This window comes from Octopus bimaculoides, chromosome 14, assembly GCF_046866305.1.
Source record: "Octopus bimaculoides isolate indiv1 chromosome 14, ASM4686630v1, whole genome shotgun sequence".
NCBI classification, from domain to species: Eukaryota; Metazoa; Mollusca; class Cephalopoda; order Octopoda; family Octopodidae; genus Octopus; species Octopus bimaculoides.
In genome coordinates this window covers 13,537,400-13,554,896 of record NC_142941.1, presented here as the reverse complement: position 1 = coordinate 13,554,896, position 17,497 = coordinate 13,537,400, and the positions used below count along the sequence as shown (strand labels likewise).

General features: G+C 35.4%; 2 protein-coding genes across 3 annotated transcripts in view; both read right to left on the bottom strand.

The window, feature by feature from the left end:
• The window catches only part of LOC106881600 (uncharacterized), a 35,091-nt gene extending 17,642 nt beyond the window's left edge, over window positions 1–17,449 (bottom strand). Inside the window, exons 1-2 of one of the 2 annotated variants that reach the window (XM_089362349.1) lie at window positions 9,734–9,805; window positions 9,219–9,343 (exon numbers count right to left, since the gene is read on the bottom strand). The gene's annotated coding sequence lies outside the window, so the exon portion shown is untranslated. Of the gene's footprint in view, window positions 1–9,218; window positions 9,344–9,733; window positions 9,806–17,149 lie in introns of those variants that run through there. The other variant, XM_089362351.1, reaches the window with a different exon arrangement.
• On the bottom strand, window positions 14,858–16,946 carry LOC128249362 (uncharacterized). The gene has a single exon (XM_052972680.2). It carries the CDS (start codon window positions 16,097–16,099, stop codon window positions 15,215–15,217), a length of 885 nt encoding a protein of 294 aa, XP_052828640.1. The 5' UTR covers window positions 16,100–16,946; the 3' UTR covers window positions 14,858–15,214.
• Window positions 17,450–17,497: the final 48 nt, after the last annotated feature.

Genomic DNA, 17,497 nt, shown 5'->3' with positions numbered 1-17,497 from the left:
CACCAGGCTCCAATCTGATCCAGCAGAGTTTCTACAGCTGGATGCCCTTCCTAACACCAACCACTTCGAGAGTGTAGTGGGTGTTTTATGTGCCACTGGCACGAGGGCCAGTCAGGTGGAACTGGCAACGGCCACGCTCAAAATGGTGTGCTTTACGTCCCACCTGCACAGGAGCCAGTCCATCGACAGTGGCAACGATCTCGCTTGAATGTCTTTCCACGTGCCAGGGAGGCAACGTTGGTAACGATCAACGGCCACGCTCGAAATGGTAACAGTGGGGCTCGTCAAATATATATGTGTAGATATGCATATATGTATCTATACATATATACATATACGTATATATACATATATATATATATATATATATACATATGTATACATACACATATGTATATATACCTATGTATATGTATACATATGTTTATATACATTTGCATATATACAGGGTGTACAAAGAACAATAAGGATTATGTTAGGACACATTTCGAATACTCAGTATATATAGACTTATTTACTATGTATGTATATAGTAAAAATGTCTATATATTCTCAATACGTTGCCAATAGGCCTCAAACAACTATGAAGCATAGATGTATCTGTGATCAGAGAATAACTAGAGACATTTTTATCTTATATACAAATAGAACACATATCATGGCAGGAAATGCAAAGAAGAGTAGTTCTATCCAACTCACTCCTTCAGGACCAGGATGTAAGTCTCAAATAAACAAGCATTATCAGTAATGGGTGTGCTACATGTTAGTCACAGCTTCTGATTGAAACTGCTAATAGAATATACATGCATGTATGGGTGCAGGACGTCACCAATAGTACAAATGACATACACACCAGAGATAAATACAAGATGTGGACAGTGATTACAGGGCTAGGGAAAAACTAGTGAAATATGTAAACAACATAGGCGCAGGAGTGGCTGTGTAGTAAGTAGCTTGCTTACCAACCACATGGTTCTGAGTTCAGTCCCACTGCGTGGCACCTTGGGCAAGTGTCTTCTACTATAGCCTCGGACCGACCAAAGCCTTGTGAGTGGATTTGGCAGACGGAAACTGAAAGAAACTCGTCGTATATATGTATATATATATATGTATGTGTGTGTGTATATGTGCTTGTGTCTCTGTGTTTGTCCCCCCAACTTCGCTTGACAACCGATGCTGGTATCTTTACGTCCCCGTAACTTAGCGGTTCAGCAAAAAGAGACCGATAGAATAAGTACTAGGCTTACAAAGAATAAGTCCTGGGGGCGATTTGCTCAACTAAAGGCTGTGCCCCAGCATGGCCGCTGTCAAATGACTGAAACAAGTAAAAGAGTAAAGAGTAAGAGAACAAGAAAAAAATGGAAAACAGGACAAGTTAACAGAGAAAAAGGACCCTTCATCAATTGTCAGCTGTCTATCTACTCCTCATTTCGAGCATTCAAATGACAATACGAGTTTTGAAAGACAGTAGCTCCTATAAATTCTAAAATAAAATTTAGGATTTATGGAGGGTCAAAGTTGGGAACAAAAAAATAACAGTGGAGACATACTAGGAAACCAAACGTAAACAGACATGGAGGGTCGTTAGACTGGAACGAAACGAGAATAGTGAACGCTGGGAGAGACATTTTTTGAAAAGAGAAAAGAGGGAAGAGAGTGGTTGGAGTTAGGAAGGGCATCCAGCTATAGAAAACTGTGCCTAATCAGATTGGATCCTGGTGCACCATTCCAGCATGGCAGCTCAGTCTAACTGTCCAACCCATGCCAGCATGGACAGCAGACGTTAAATGATAATGATATAAATACATATACATAAATATATATATATATATATATATATATATAAACACATATAGAGAGAGGGGTTAGACAAAATAATGGAAACATCTTAAGATTTCAAACAAATTTATTTTAATATAGGGTAGGACAGCCTATGGCAGTAATTGCAGCTTGAATTCTATAAGGTATGGACTCGTACAAAGTTTGAATTGTTTCCAAGGGTATTTTTGTCAATTCTTCAGTTAAAACAGTCTCCAGTTCTTGTAGTGATGATGGTGGAGGATATTTGACTCTGTACTTGTTTTTCTAAAATGTACCATAATGTTCAATAATATTGAGATCTAGGGACTGTGGTGGCCAGATAAAATTTTCAACTTCACTAGAACGTTCCTTGTGCCATTCAGTAACAACTTAGCTGTGTAAATTGGTACATTATCATCCTGAGAGATTATGTTTCCCTCCAGAAACAGTTCCGCAACCATAGGATAAATTTGATCAGATAAGATGCTTAAATAGTCTTGACTATTATTTCTGCCATGATGGAAAAGCATTGGGCTGACAAATTTCCAAGATACAGCCCCCCACCCCCAATCATCACAGATCCTTCTCCATGTTTAACAGTTGGAAGAAGGCAGTCAGGGTCAAATGCTTCTTTTGGCTTGTCTCCACACATATACCTCGTTTGTTGTTAACAAAATGTTTCGTCTGATATACCCTCCAGCCTTCATCAGGCGTCCTGGGGGAATTTTGAAACTGGGTTCTCATTCCTAAGGTATTTTTCCAATGTTGTTGCTATTATTATTATTATTATTATTATTATTATTATTCAGGTCGAACTCAAAATCTTGGGGTTAGTAGCCCACGCATTTAACCACTACACCATATGACCATGGGCAATTATGGAGTGAATTTTAGAGCTTATAAATCCAATATTTTTCTATCCTTCCTTAATATCAGTTCCCATATGCTTTGGAGATTATTATGTCCTAGCATATGTGCTGCCTCTTTTAGTTTTTGTATTTTCCAGTGATGTTCTCTGTCTATTATTTTAACTAAAAAAAGCAGCACATATGCTAGGATATAATAACCTGCTAAGCAGACCTAGTGTAGATATGAGTAGAATATAGGAACCAGTATTAAAGAAGGACAGGAAAATGTTAGATTTATAAGCCCTAAAATTCACTCCATAATTGCCCACAGGCATATGGCATAGTGGTTTAGAGCACAGGCATGTTAAGAGTGCAGGCAGAGCGGAGGGCATGTTTGAGAGGACCACAATAAACAGCAGTGGCCCTAACACAGTGCCCTGTGGAACACCACTTACTATTTGTGTTTCCTTATCCGACATCCATCTTTTAGAAAGTTATGTAGCCACTCTCCAAGTTTTCCTACTAAGCTGAGATCATGCAGTTTGTGACATATGGTAACATGATATGATATGTCACATACATATTATATCATTTGCAAAGTTGAGTCATTCAGCAGCTGTTTTAACACTCAGTTGTAATGTTGTAAGAACTGTATCAGACAACTTCTACCGGGTTGAAAGCCATGCTGGGTGTCGGTCAACAAGTTATTTTCTTCAAGGAACATGATTAGTTTCTTGCGAACTATTTGTTCCGTGACTTTGCTGATGTGTGAGGTCAGAGAGATGGGCCTACAATTTTTAGCACCTGCTCTACTTCCTCCTTTGTGGATAGGGCATATTATCCCTTCCTTCAGTATGTTTGGGAGCTTACCATTTGCAAGAAAGATCTGAAAAAGGAAGCTGCAGTGATTTTGCAAGGGCTCATTTGCACACAATTTGAGAAGAATTGCTAGGAATCCATTGGGGCCAGCAGCTGAGTTTGTGCCAACCTCATCTATGGCCTGTGTTACATCTTCTTTAATGCTGATGTAATCAATTTTCACCTCTTTGGTTACAGGTAAAGTGGCAAAAAAGGCTGCTGGTTTCTTCACTTGCCTCTGCCCTAGAGGAGTAGTGAGCACACTTAGGAACTATTCTTTCAGTATTTCACTTACCCTCACTGGGTTTCCTTTGAGGGAGCCATCTTTTAGGAGGAAAGGCCTTATCTTGTGGTGTACTGAGGCTGTTTCTTTGGCAAAGTTAAAGAAAGCTTTAGGGTTCGAATTGATATTTTCTATAACCCTGGTTTCCTTACCTGCTCCCTCTTTTATGTGAGACTGATGCAGACTTTTCTCAATCTCCAACAGTGCTCTTTGCAGGTAGGACTTTTCACTACTTTTGAGGTATTTGTTCAGATAATTCACAATCTTTGTCCGTCATCTCATAAGAATTTTCCTTTCCCTAGGGATCTTGTTCTTGTGTATGTTGGCCTTGTGCTCTGGGACAGATCTGTTACATATGGCTTGCATTATGGTCATGAAATGTTTGCGTTTCATGTCAATATCTGGTGTGGAGAGACATTTAGTGATATGCTGTTCAAGGATCTCTTTCGCAATCAACTTCCAGTTTGCTTTGTATATGTAGATATATATATACATATATATATGTGTGTGTGTATGTATGTATGTGTGTGTGTACACAAACATATATATATATATATATATATATATATATATATATACATATATGTATATACACATGTATGTGTGTGTATATAAATATATATGTATATATACATATATGTATATATATATGCATATATATACATATGTATATATGTACATAAATGTATGTATATGTATGTATATATATATATATATATATATATATATATATATATATGAGCGTGGCCGTTTTCGTGCGGTTGACACGTAAAAGCACCCACTACACTCTCTGAGTGGTTGGCGTTAGGAAGGGCATCCAGGTGTAGAAACTCTGCCAAATTAGATTGGAGCCTGGTGTTGCCATCCGGTTTCACCAGTCCTCAGTCAAATCGTCCAACCCATGCTAGCATGGAAAGCGGACGTTAAACGATGATGATGATATATATATATATATATATATATATATATATATATATATATATGCATATATAATATGATTGAATTTTTGTTGCTCTTTATCAATTTCATTAAATATTTTCATTAAATTTCTTTAAATATCAATTAAATTAAAAAAATTTTTAAAGTAATGACACAGAAGAATTGAAGAATTATTTTCTAAATGAGAATTTTTTTTTCTTTCCTTTTTATCAATTATACTTTTTCATTTAGAAATTTAAAATTTATATGATGGGGGTCAATAACTTATTAATGATTGCAAAAATGGGACAATGACATAAGTTTGCTGCAAAACGTAAAAATGGTCAAAAATGAAAATAAATATGAAAATACAAGAGAAAGAAAATGGAATTCACGAGAATCTTTTATTATTCGCAACAATTACTATGACACATCATACAAATAGTTGTGGTGCATCATAGGGGCAGATGTGTCTCACAAGATGACTTATGGAAAGGTATCTCATCTTAATCTCAGTTTCGCTTATTTCTATTAAAATACATTTTGTTAGTTGCAGTCTGTTACTTGTCTACATGATCATAGTGAATAATATAAGAGTCTCATAAATTCCATTTTCTTTCTCTCGTATTTTATAAACTCTACGGACACAAAAGAATTCATGAAATAAATCCAGTGGCATATACCTCTCTCTCTCTTTATATATATATATATATATATATATATATATATGTATATATATATATATATATATATATATATATATATATATATATTCACAAATACACATATGTATATATATATATATATATATATATATATACACACACACACAAACACACGCATATACATATATATACATATATACATGTGTATTGGTGAATATAAATATATGTATATATATATATCTTATTTCTTTACTGCCCACAAGGGGCTACACACAGAAGGGACAAACAAGGACAGACAAAGGGATTAAGTCGATTATATCGACCCCAGTGCGTAACTGGTACTTATTTAATCGACCCCGAAAGGATAAAAGGCAAAGTTGACCTCGGCGGAATTTAAACTCAGAATGTAGCAGCAGACGAAATACCGCTAAACATTTTGCCTGGCGTGCTACCGTTTCTGCCTGCTCGCCTAACATCATCATCATTCTTTAAAGTCTGCTTTCCAAACTCAAATGGAAATTGTACTTGTGGTCCCAGTGCCGGTGGCACGTAAAAAGCACCATCTGAACGTGGCCAATGCAAGTGCCGCCTTGACTGGCTCCCGTGCCAGTGGTACGTTAAAAGCACCATCGAATCGTGGTCGATGCCAGCCCCCTGTGGCACATAAAAAAGCACCCACTACATTCTCGCAGTGGTTGTCATTAGGAAGGACATCCAGCTGTAGAAATACTGCCAGATCAGACTGGAGCCTGGTGCAGCCTCCTGGCTTCCCAGACCCCAGTCAAACTTATGCATGCCAGCATGGAAAACAGACGTTAAACGATGATGATGATGATGATGTGTATATGCACACACATATATATATATTAAATATCATCATCATCATCGTTTAACGTCCGCTTTCCATGCTAGCATGGATTGGACAATTTGACTGATGACTGGTGGACCCCGAAGGCTACACTAGGCTCCAATCTGATTTGGCAGAGTTTCTACAGCTGGATGCCCTTCCTAACGCCAACCACTCTGAGAGTGTAGTAGGTGCTTTTACATGTCATCCGCATGAAGGTCAGTCAGGCGATACTGGAAACGGCCACGCTCAAAATGGTGTATTTTATGTGCCACCCGCACAAGAGCCAGTCCAGGGGCACAAATATATATATTTAATGTATGTGTGAATGTATATAATGTATGTGTGTATGTATATATATTGCCAGCATGGAAAGCAGACTTTAAACGATGATGATGATAATATATGAGTCTCTTATATACACAGAGCCTGGTGTTGCCATCCGGTTTCACCAGTCCTCAGTCAAATCGTCCAACCCATGCTAGCATGGAAGGCGGACGTTAAACGATGATGATGATGATGAGTCTCTTATATACACATATGTATATATATATATATATATATATACATATATATATATATATATATATATATATATATATACATTTGGAGAAAAAAAACAATTATTGAATTCATCCATGAAAATCCACAATCACATATAGAAAAATTTAATAAGTAAATACAGACTTCTTAGTGTATTTACTTATTAAATTTTTCTATATGCGATTGTGGATTTTCATGGATGAATTCAATAATTGTGGGGTTTTTTCTCTAAATTATATATTTATATATTATATATTGTGAAATTCAATTTAATTTTGATAAATTAAATTGAATTTTTCCCTGTAAATTTGAAATTTTTTCCCTAATATTATTATATATACATTTGTATATAAACATACAAATATATATATATATATATATATATATATATATATAGAGAGAGAGAGAGAGAGAGAGAGAGACATTTGTATATAAACAATCAAATATATATATATATATATATATGCATATTCACATACACACACACATACACCCATATATCCAAAAATTTTAATAATATATTTTTCAATAATTGATAATAGCTATGAAAAATTCCAATTCCAATTCCATCAAAGGCCCAACTTTATGGTCAAATACCTCTTCCTGAGTATATTTTACCCATGGCCATACATGCTTTTATAGAAGACTAGAAATGAACAGCATTTCTTGCTATGATGATGCTCATTTACAATCATCATGTTATATCAAGACAAAGTGGAGGCACAATGGCCCAGTGGTTAGGGCAGCAGATTCGCAGTCATAAGATCGCGATTTCGATTCCCAGACCGGGCGTTGTGAGTGTTTATTGAGCGAAAACACCTAAAGCTCCACGAGGCTCCGGCAGGGGATGGTGGCGAACCCTGCTAGGTTAGAGGTATTATGCATGAGAAATGATTTTAGTGAAATTTTGACTTATGTAAGAGTCTGCACCAGGAAAAAACCTGCCTTTGATATTTGTGAGAGATCAATCATCCACAGTCACAAAAAAAAAAGACCATATTGTAAAAACACAAAGAAAAACAGTAGTAAAAAGTGGCACAAAAACAATTCAAAGAGTTTTACCTCTTTGAATTTTACAATATAGCATTCAAATGAAATATAGAAAAGCACAAAGAAGTTCATATGAGGGGAAAATCTTTTAAAACTGGGATTGTTGGAATTATATTTTCTGAAAGATCCAGCAGGAAATTCTAGGATTCTGTAGTAGTAGTGTCAGGAACAGATTATGTAAAGCTAGTAATAAGAATTGGGCAAATATGAAATGCATGCCTTCGTTTTCATCTGGTAATGAGCATAGGTCAGACTCGAAATGCAGACTATTTCAAACTGTTTGTCGTTGTTGTCATCGTTTAACATTCTCCCTCCATGCTGGAGCCTGTGTCTGTTTTGGCATGGTTTTTACGGCAGGAGGCCCTTCCTAACACCAACCACTCCGTAGAGTGGGCTGAATGCTTTTTACGTGGCACTCACATAGGCACGGTCAGTTTTGGCACAGTTCTTATAGCTGGATGTCTTTAAAACGCCAACCGCTTTACATATTTTTATAATTAGAGCTAAAGACACATGATTTATGTTTGGGGTTTCGTGGAGGGATGTATGTGTACGTGTATATGTGTACTTGCACATAATAGAACAGAATAAGAGAACTAGGAATCCTTATAAAATTGATAACAAAGAGTCCACTTCTAACTGGGAGAGTAGGACCCTCAAAATCGTAGATTTATGGCATCGAGCTCACTTAACATCCCTTCGTTCTCAATTGGTCAGAAACAATATATTTTTCAATAATTGATAATAATTACGAAAAATTCCTATGTTGATTGCTGAATCAATTCGATAAAAAGGCCCCAACGTTGTAAATTCAGTCAGATCTTATCAAGGGTTTATTAAAAATTTCAAAGTTAATATTTCGTACAAATATCGCCAAATATTATACATGGTCTGTATGTTGTTTATTATATTCGTTACGTTCTTTTGTGTTAACTATTTGTGAGAAAAAAAGAATGTTCCCACTCATCGTCCGTCGCTTCAGAGTCGTTGGCAGATTTTCATTAATTGATGTACACGTAGTTGTGCAATATGCGCTCGTGGCCTCGAATATGTTTCTATTTTGTATGCATTAGAGCTATTTATATGAAATAGCGAACGTTTAAAATTGTCAACTTTTAAGTTAGTATACAAAATAATAATAAACGATGTTTGCGATTAAAAGTATTTCTTGATACATTTACAAAGAAACCAATAAATAAAGAGTTAAATTTAGATTTCAAAATGGAAGCTGGAAACCAAGAAAGATTTTCATCCCACCTCTGTTTACCAAAATCACATCTTGCGATACAAATCATATGTAGATTTATAAGCCATTTATGAAGAAAAACATCAACAATTTAAAATCAATCCAAAAACAATAAAATTTTTGAAAAAAAAAACGGCCTTCAGATGGCCGCACCACATACCGAGATACGAGCTCATTCTTAACAGAATGGAGGCTGAAGATTCATGTCCTTCGATGTTAAGGAACTAGACTTTATCATTATGAACGAACTCATGCAGGTGCTCTGTTTATCGATCGCGTGAATTACTGGAAACATGAAGTGGTGTATAACAACAGAATTGGTATTTTAAAGAACACATTAAACTGAAAAGCATTTATGGTTTAAACGTATGAATAAAATGATAGCTATTGATAATAGAGAATCTTCGCGATTTAGTGGTATTAGTTACATACCACTAAAGGTATAGGTATGTAACTAAAACCATCTCCTTCTATAGACTATAAGCCCGTCTTGGTCTTCGACTAACGATTCTTCTCACAGGGTCGTAGCAGCTAGCAAATTAAAGTGAGTAGCGGACAGGATGGGTACACTACTAAAGACTAGCATAATCCTATACGGCATCCTCTATCCGAACAGAATTATAATAATAGATGAAGAAAGATGTTAGAAAGGAATAAAATTAAGATTTTTGTTACGTTCTCTTCGGCGTAGAGTGACTTCCCTTGTCCGCGATAGACTTAACTAAACGATAATCTGCTGCCCATCCGTCCAGAACTATATGAATATTGTATTCATAATGTTTTTATTTAATACGTCGTGTAAAAATAAAATATAAATGCGAAAGAAGAACGTTGGTAGTTTGCTTGGAGCACTGGGGTACAGAAGTAAAATAAATAATCTTTTCTACTCTAGGCACAAGGCCCGAAATTTTGGGGAGGTTGCCCATCTATCCAAAATTATATTCTTGGTCGGAACCTTGAATATTGTATTCACATTTTATGAAATATATTCGAGTTTTGTTTTTTTAATCAAAGAAAGATAGGCGATCTTACGAATTGATGTAAATAAACACACGTGGTCTAAATGGCATTTCTAGGACTTGTATCGTAAGATCGCCGAAAGATATATATATGTTTTTATTTAATACGTCGTGTAAAATAAAAATAAATAATAAAAGAAGAACGTTGTAGTTTGCTTGGAGCATTGGGGTACAGAAGTAAGATAAATAATCTTTTCTACTCTAGGCACAAGGCCCGAAATTTGGGGGGGAGGGGAGGGGCAGTCGATTAGATCGACTCAGTATGCAACTGGTACTTAATTTATCGACCTCCGAAAGAATGAAAGGCAAAGTCGACCTCAGCGGAATTTGAACTCTGAACATAAAGACTGACGAAGAGGTAAAATAAATAATGGCGAGCTTCTAACAAAGCGAAAGGTAAAGTTGAGTAACCTTAATGTTTTTCAGGCACAAAGATTCATCATCAGACGTGAACGGCTTAGAAATGTGAGTTTATGTAGATGTGGCTTTGATCAAAAATGGCAGGATCTACATAAACCCACATTTCCAAACAGTTCACTTTTGGAGCCGTTGTGCCTGTAATATATAAAGGTTACTCAACTGTCCCTTTTGCTTTAATATAAATCCGTTTCAATTCAGTTCATATTTAACAAAACAATTGTTAATAAATGAAAATCACATTATTTCTTTTGATAGTCCCATTCATGATAGCCAACACTCTTTCTCCACACAATAGCTAAATACTAATAAAATGCGTTCTTTTAGGAATACGTGTTGATGGCAGAGCAACAGAGTCGAAATTTAGAAAAGTTTGTGGCTATATTTGTGTTTGCGTGGCTGGTTAATTGATGAAAGATAATGGATGCTATTCAATATGAGCCTAAAGAACCTAAACATTTCCTGAAAGCATCACTGTTGCTCAGTACTGATGTAGAGATTAATACTTTAGGAAAGGGCTAAAATTGTCCTCTCGAATCAACACAGCTAATAAAAAGAATGACCGTTATAAAAGCTCAACATGTGTGTGTATGTATGTATGTATGTAATCCTCAATGTTTAGTTCAGATCAATAATGTTTCTAGACGTTCTCTTTCTTATTGACAGAATGGCTTTTTTCTACCATGTTCTTGCAGTGGTCAACAATGGTCATCATAATGGTGTTGTTACTAATAAAAACATCATAACTGGATTCAAAATTATAACCATTAACTCTAGTTTACATCCAGCAACAAGTTTTTGGGACTGAACAGGGAACAATGCGGTTAGTAAGCAAGCTACTTTATTTCATAAATATTTGCCATAAAGGCATTACAAAGAGGGGATGAACAAGGACAGACAAACATAAAAGGGGTGAAGTAGCTGTATCAATTAAATATTTACAATTTTAAATATACAATAAGCAAGCTACTTACCACAGAGCCACTCCTGCGCCTATATTTGTAAATCTGACATATCAGAGTGGGTCATAAACTTCATGACTTAACAGTATAGTCTATATGTATTTCATCATACTACCAATACCTGAGACAACTTAAGTGTCCCCTCTGCTTCATATCAGGCTCTTTTCAAATTTACTACTCTCCATGATGAAATATCTTCACTTCAGCTTACAGCCGACATCTCTTTTTTATTTCCTTTTTATTAGCATGTATTGTTGCTGCTAATTCTCGAATACATTAAGACATTGATCAGTTAATATGCTGAAGTCACACCCCAATTCTGATAGTCCTATGAAGTTATTTTAGTTAACAGTTTTAAATAAATTATTCAAAAATATTTGAAATTCTATAGCAAAAACAAAAATATATATGAGTGATGAAACACATTCACATAAAGTGGAATAAAATTAACGTATGGTGGAAACACTTTGGTGCAGGATGGTGGCAGCAGAGAGGAATTTTAAGATGGATAATTCAAAATCTGTAAAAACAATTTCAAACATTTGGGAATCTGTCAGAAATGTAGCTGGAGCGAGAACAAAAATATAGGAAGGTAGACCAAAGCTGTTTCTTTTTTCTTGTGTCTATAGACATGTGGGAGTTATTGATGGGACTGCAGTATGAATGCTCCTGTCTTATCTTATTCAAGCAGCTGAGTAAGAGAGAGAGGAGAAATTGTCCCAGTGCTGGTTGGTACTTTATAAATGAAAGGCAAAGTTGGCTTAGTCAGGAGAAACCAAGAACAAATACCAATGTATTCTATTCAACTGCCAATTTTCCAACTTAAACCTAAGTTAATTATATGAGACATAAAGGAAAAAATTAAAAAGTAACCAAAGAAAATAAAGAAGAAAAAGGAAAAGATAATTCACAGCGACAATGCTCTTCTTAATACGTGTGACGTACCAGTTAAGACAATCTTTTGTACTTCCTGCATGGACAGCAAGTCAAGGATCATTCTTAAATCATTTTCACTTCCTTTTATGATCATTCCAAGTGCTCCTACAATCACTGGGTTTGGTAGATGGAAACCGAAAGAAGCCCATTATGTGTGCATATACATCTGTATATATATATATATATATATATATGGGAGAATATACGAAAAAACAACAACAGACGAGGACAGGTGGTGTAAATAACAAAAGGATGTATTAGTATGACGCTCGGGAATACGGAAAGTCTTTGACGTTTCGAGCTACGCTCTTCAACAGAAAGAATACGGAGACAAGGAGAAAAACACGGAGAAAAAAAATTGAATAGTGTTCAGTCAACGGTCAATCATAATATATATATATATATATATATATATATATATATATCCATTTAAAAGAACAAAAGAAAATTGAGATAAGAAAGTTAATAATCGTTTATTAACAAATTGGTTATCTTTGCTTCTTACACACACACACACACATATATACACGTATAAATACATTATATATATATACATGTATTTATATACATATATATATATATATACATTTTATATATATATACACATTTTATATATATATATATATATATATATATATATATATATATATATACTGGCTGTCATCCAATGGGCAGAAAAGAATAATATGCTACTGAATGAGGACAAATTTGAATTAATCCACTTCAGAAAAGAGGATACCTTGAAACTCTCATGGCATCCAACAACATCAGGGATTTGAGAGTAATTGTGGACAACAACATAAGCTGGGACACTCATATAAACAGCAAAGTTGACATGGCCCACAGAATGTGCTCTTGGATTCTCAGAACTTTCCAGTTGAGAGATATCCACACCATTACGATCCACTTCTCTAATTTTGCCTGACCCCTCCTTGAATACTGTAGTCCACTGTGGTCTCCCCATATGAAACAAAGTATCATGAAAATTGAAGCACCTCAAAGGTCAATTACAAAAAAGATAGATGGCATGACAGGCCTTGACTATTGGGGTTGACCAAAAAAGCTCAAGCTTTATTCTTTCCAATGCTACCGTGAGCGCTACATCATCTGCATGATGTGGAAAATATTCCATTAGCATTGCCCAAATGATTCTGGCATTGCGTTTAAGATACACCGAAGACTTGGACCCCATGCTATCCACCCACAACATAAATCATACTCACATCACATAACAACAATACGGCACAATTATTTCACCTCAATTGACCCAGCTCTCTTTAACATTACACCAAAACACATTAAAGCAGAAATAGACCCAATAAAGTTCAACAAGTCTTGGGACAAATTCCTTCAAAAAATCCTGGATAAACCTCCTACACTCGGATATGTCTCCATACAAAATAACTCTCTCCTTGAGTGGGCCATGTTGTCCGATTCCTGATTTGAATGACTTTGCCAGGTGGTGCTATTAAGTTGGACATGGTTTGCACCGATACTGGCTGAAAGCTATCAGAGTATCAAAGTATAATATATATATATATATATATATACATTGCAAACAGCCATACTATATGTCAGCGAAACATGGTCCGTGACTGCTGAGGACATGTGTAAGCTTACAAGGAACGAAGCTAGTATGCTCCACTAGATGTGTAATGTCAGTGTGCATACACGATAGAGTGTAAGCGCCCTGAGAGAAAAACTGGACATAAAAAGTATCAGATGTAGAGTGCAAGAGAGATGACTGTGCTAGTATGGTCATGTGTTGCATATGGATGAGGGCAGCTGTGTGAAAAAGTGTCACACCCTAGCAGTAGAGGGAACTTGTGGAAGAGGTAGACCCAGGAAGACCTGGGATGAGGTGGTGAAGCATGACCTTTGAACATTGAGCCTCACAGTGGCAATGACAAGTGACCGAAACCTTTGGAGATATGGTGTGCTTGAGAAGACCCGGCAAGCCAAGTGAGGCCGTAACCATGGCCTATGCCAGTGCAACATAACCGGCCCATTTAAGAGTACTCTTCAATCTTGAACTTCAAGCCTGAACTACAACAGACTTGTCCCACAGAGAACATTTCCACTTACTTTCGGGTACCCCCTCACATATATGTATGTGCAAGTGAGAGTAAATGTATGTTTGTGTCTCATTCTTCAAAAACATGTCAGGCCACTGAAAAATATTACCTTCCTTGGAAACAGGGAAAGGTTGGTGACAAAAAATGGCATGTGGCTGTAGAAAATTTGTCTCAGTAAATTCTGTCTGGTCCATGCAAGCATAGAAAAGTGAACGTTATAAACTGCGATGACAATGAAGATGATATTCAGTTGTTTGGTATTATTATTATTTCTTGAGAATAGTATTTATTTCAGCATAGACTACCAGTTACCAAAGTTATACATGTGAGGTGAAAGACATTGTTAGTTAAATAAATAGAAGAAAATAAAGAATCAATACCATGATGCAATTGTTTTTGAAACAAATCTCTTTAATGATATATTTTTGAGTTTAATAAATTAACTTTAAATTAAAAGTAATTTTCTCTAAATTCCTCATCTCTTTGATCCAATTCTGAAAACGTTATCTGAAATTATCAGAATGCCAATATCTTTCTGTAATGTGTATTTGTTCGATAATTACACAAGAAATGATACTTAAAACATTCCGCAATAACAAGAGAGAGAGAGAGAGAGAGAGAGTGTGTGTGCACGCGCGACTTACAATCAAACTTTTACTGAGTTATTTCTTACATATTTCACATTGATATGGTATGTATTTGTTTATGGGCGACAAGTTTAGAATTCAGAAAAGTTTTCCAAACATTTCACAATGATGTAGCTTCATTTTCTCCAATGTGACTGCGTTTATGATTTATAAGAGAAGAATTACTGGAGAAAAGTTTCCTGCATATTTCACAGTGATATGGCTTTTCTCCAGTGTGTAGATTTTTATGTGATTTTAAAGTAGTATTTTTACAGAAAGATTTCCCACATATTTCACACTGATATGGGGTCACTCCCGTGTGTATTGCTTTATGTCCGTTTAAAGTACTCTTATAACTAAAAGAGGCCCCGCATATATCACACTGGAATGGTCTCTCTCCAGTGTGTATTCTTTTATGTACTTTTAAGGTACTCTTATCGCTAAAAGAGTTACCACATATTTCACAACGATATGGCTTTTCACCAGTGTGTATTCGTTCGTGTCCTTTTAAAGTACTGTTTTGACTGAAAGAGGTTCCGCATATTTCACAATGGAAAGGTTTTTCTCCTGTATGGACTCTTATGTGTGATTTTAAACTACTATTCTCAATGAAAGCTTTCCCACACGTTTCACAGTGAAACGGTTTTTCTCCAGTATGTGTCCTTACGTGTATTTTTACATGGCTACTACGGGCAAAAGTTTTTCCACATATTTCACACTGAAATGGTTTTTCTCCCGTGTGTATCCTTATATGTCTTTCCAAATGGCTATTACGGAGAAAAGATGTCCCACATATTTCACAATGATATGGCTTTACGCCAGTGTGTATTCGTTTGTGCCTATTTAAATACCCAACAACGAAAAATGATTTCCCACAAACATCACAATGATAGGACCTTTCTTCAGCGTGCCTTCTTCTGTGTGTTTCTAGAGCCATGTCATTTACAAACGATTTCCCACATTTTTCACAAAATCGTCTTTCTCCAATGAGTTTTCTCTTGTGCATTTTTAAATATCAAATCTTGACAAATACTTCACAATGACTGGATTTTCCACTGCAACATCTACACGTATGTGGACAACAAAACTTTAAGTGAAAATAATTTTCTATAAATTCCACACCTCATCTTTGATTCGACTCTGGAAAGTTATCTGGTATTATCAGAACGCCAATATCTTTCTGCCATGTGTACTTGTTTGATAATTACACGAGAAATGATACTTGACATATTCCACAATAACAATATTTATTTATTTATTTATTTATTTCCCAATGAATTACTCTCCACGAATGCCACAGAGAAAGGTGAAACTTCAGACTGTAGCGTTACGTATCTTTCAAAATGGGTACACTAAAAGGTATTCTAACGAGTACCTTTTAATGAGTATTTTTAAATGAATATGGTAGATAAGAATATGCCAAGTGACAAACAGTTATCTCAAAATTATCATCATGATAGACGTCTTAATACATATCGGTTCTCTACAGTTGTTTCTGTATAATTTGCGAGTATACATAATGGGGTTCACTTTCCTTGCTTAGGATATCACAAAACGAAAGACAAACGAACCACTTTTTCACATTGTATAATGGAATTCAGTATATAACCACACAAATTTGAAGCTTATACTTAATAATTATATACACATATATAAAATTAAATGATTCGCAGTTAGTGACAATTAAATCAATTACGATCTAAATTAGATATATATTTCTCCAAGGACGTAAATAGAATATGAAACAGGATTTGAAAATAACTATCAAGACTTTCTTTTTTAATATGTTAAAATCCGATCAAACATATCGATAATTGTTGTATATAATTGGTTATTGAACAGTTACAGCTGATATAGACAAGGGAGATCACTGTATCATGTATGTTTCTATAGAGTATTCTGTGTGTTATAATAACGGTATATATTTTATAGAACTGGGAGTGTTGTTTCTACTGGTACACTTGTGTCGAATGTTGATGTTATTATTATATAAATATAAACATAACATGCTTAAATAGATCTGCTATGGAAATATGTTATAGAGTATGGTATTTACCGAATAAGATTGTGGGTGTTGTTTATTCTCTCGTTCCCGTTGAACTGGATCACGTGATTCACTCACATTGGTAAATGTTTACAAAAATAAAATAAAAATTACAGAAAGTGCGTGTATTCAGATATTGTGTATGTAAACAAAATACTATGCGTAAATACTAGGTAATATGATAAATCTCGGGATATATCTGTATGATGCATGTGGAGACGCGTGGCTTCGTGGTTAGGGTGTTGGAATCATGATTGTAAGATTGTACTTTCAATCCTTGGACCGGATGAGTAAGACAGCTCATCAAAGAATGTTTTACCACCAACCATCACACACACACACAGTTGATTACAATTTATG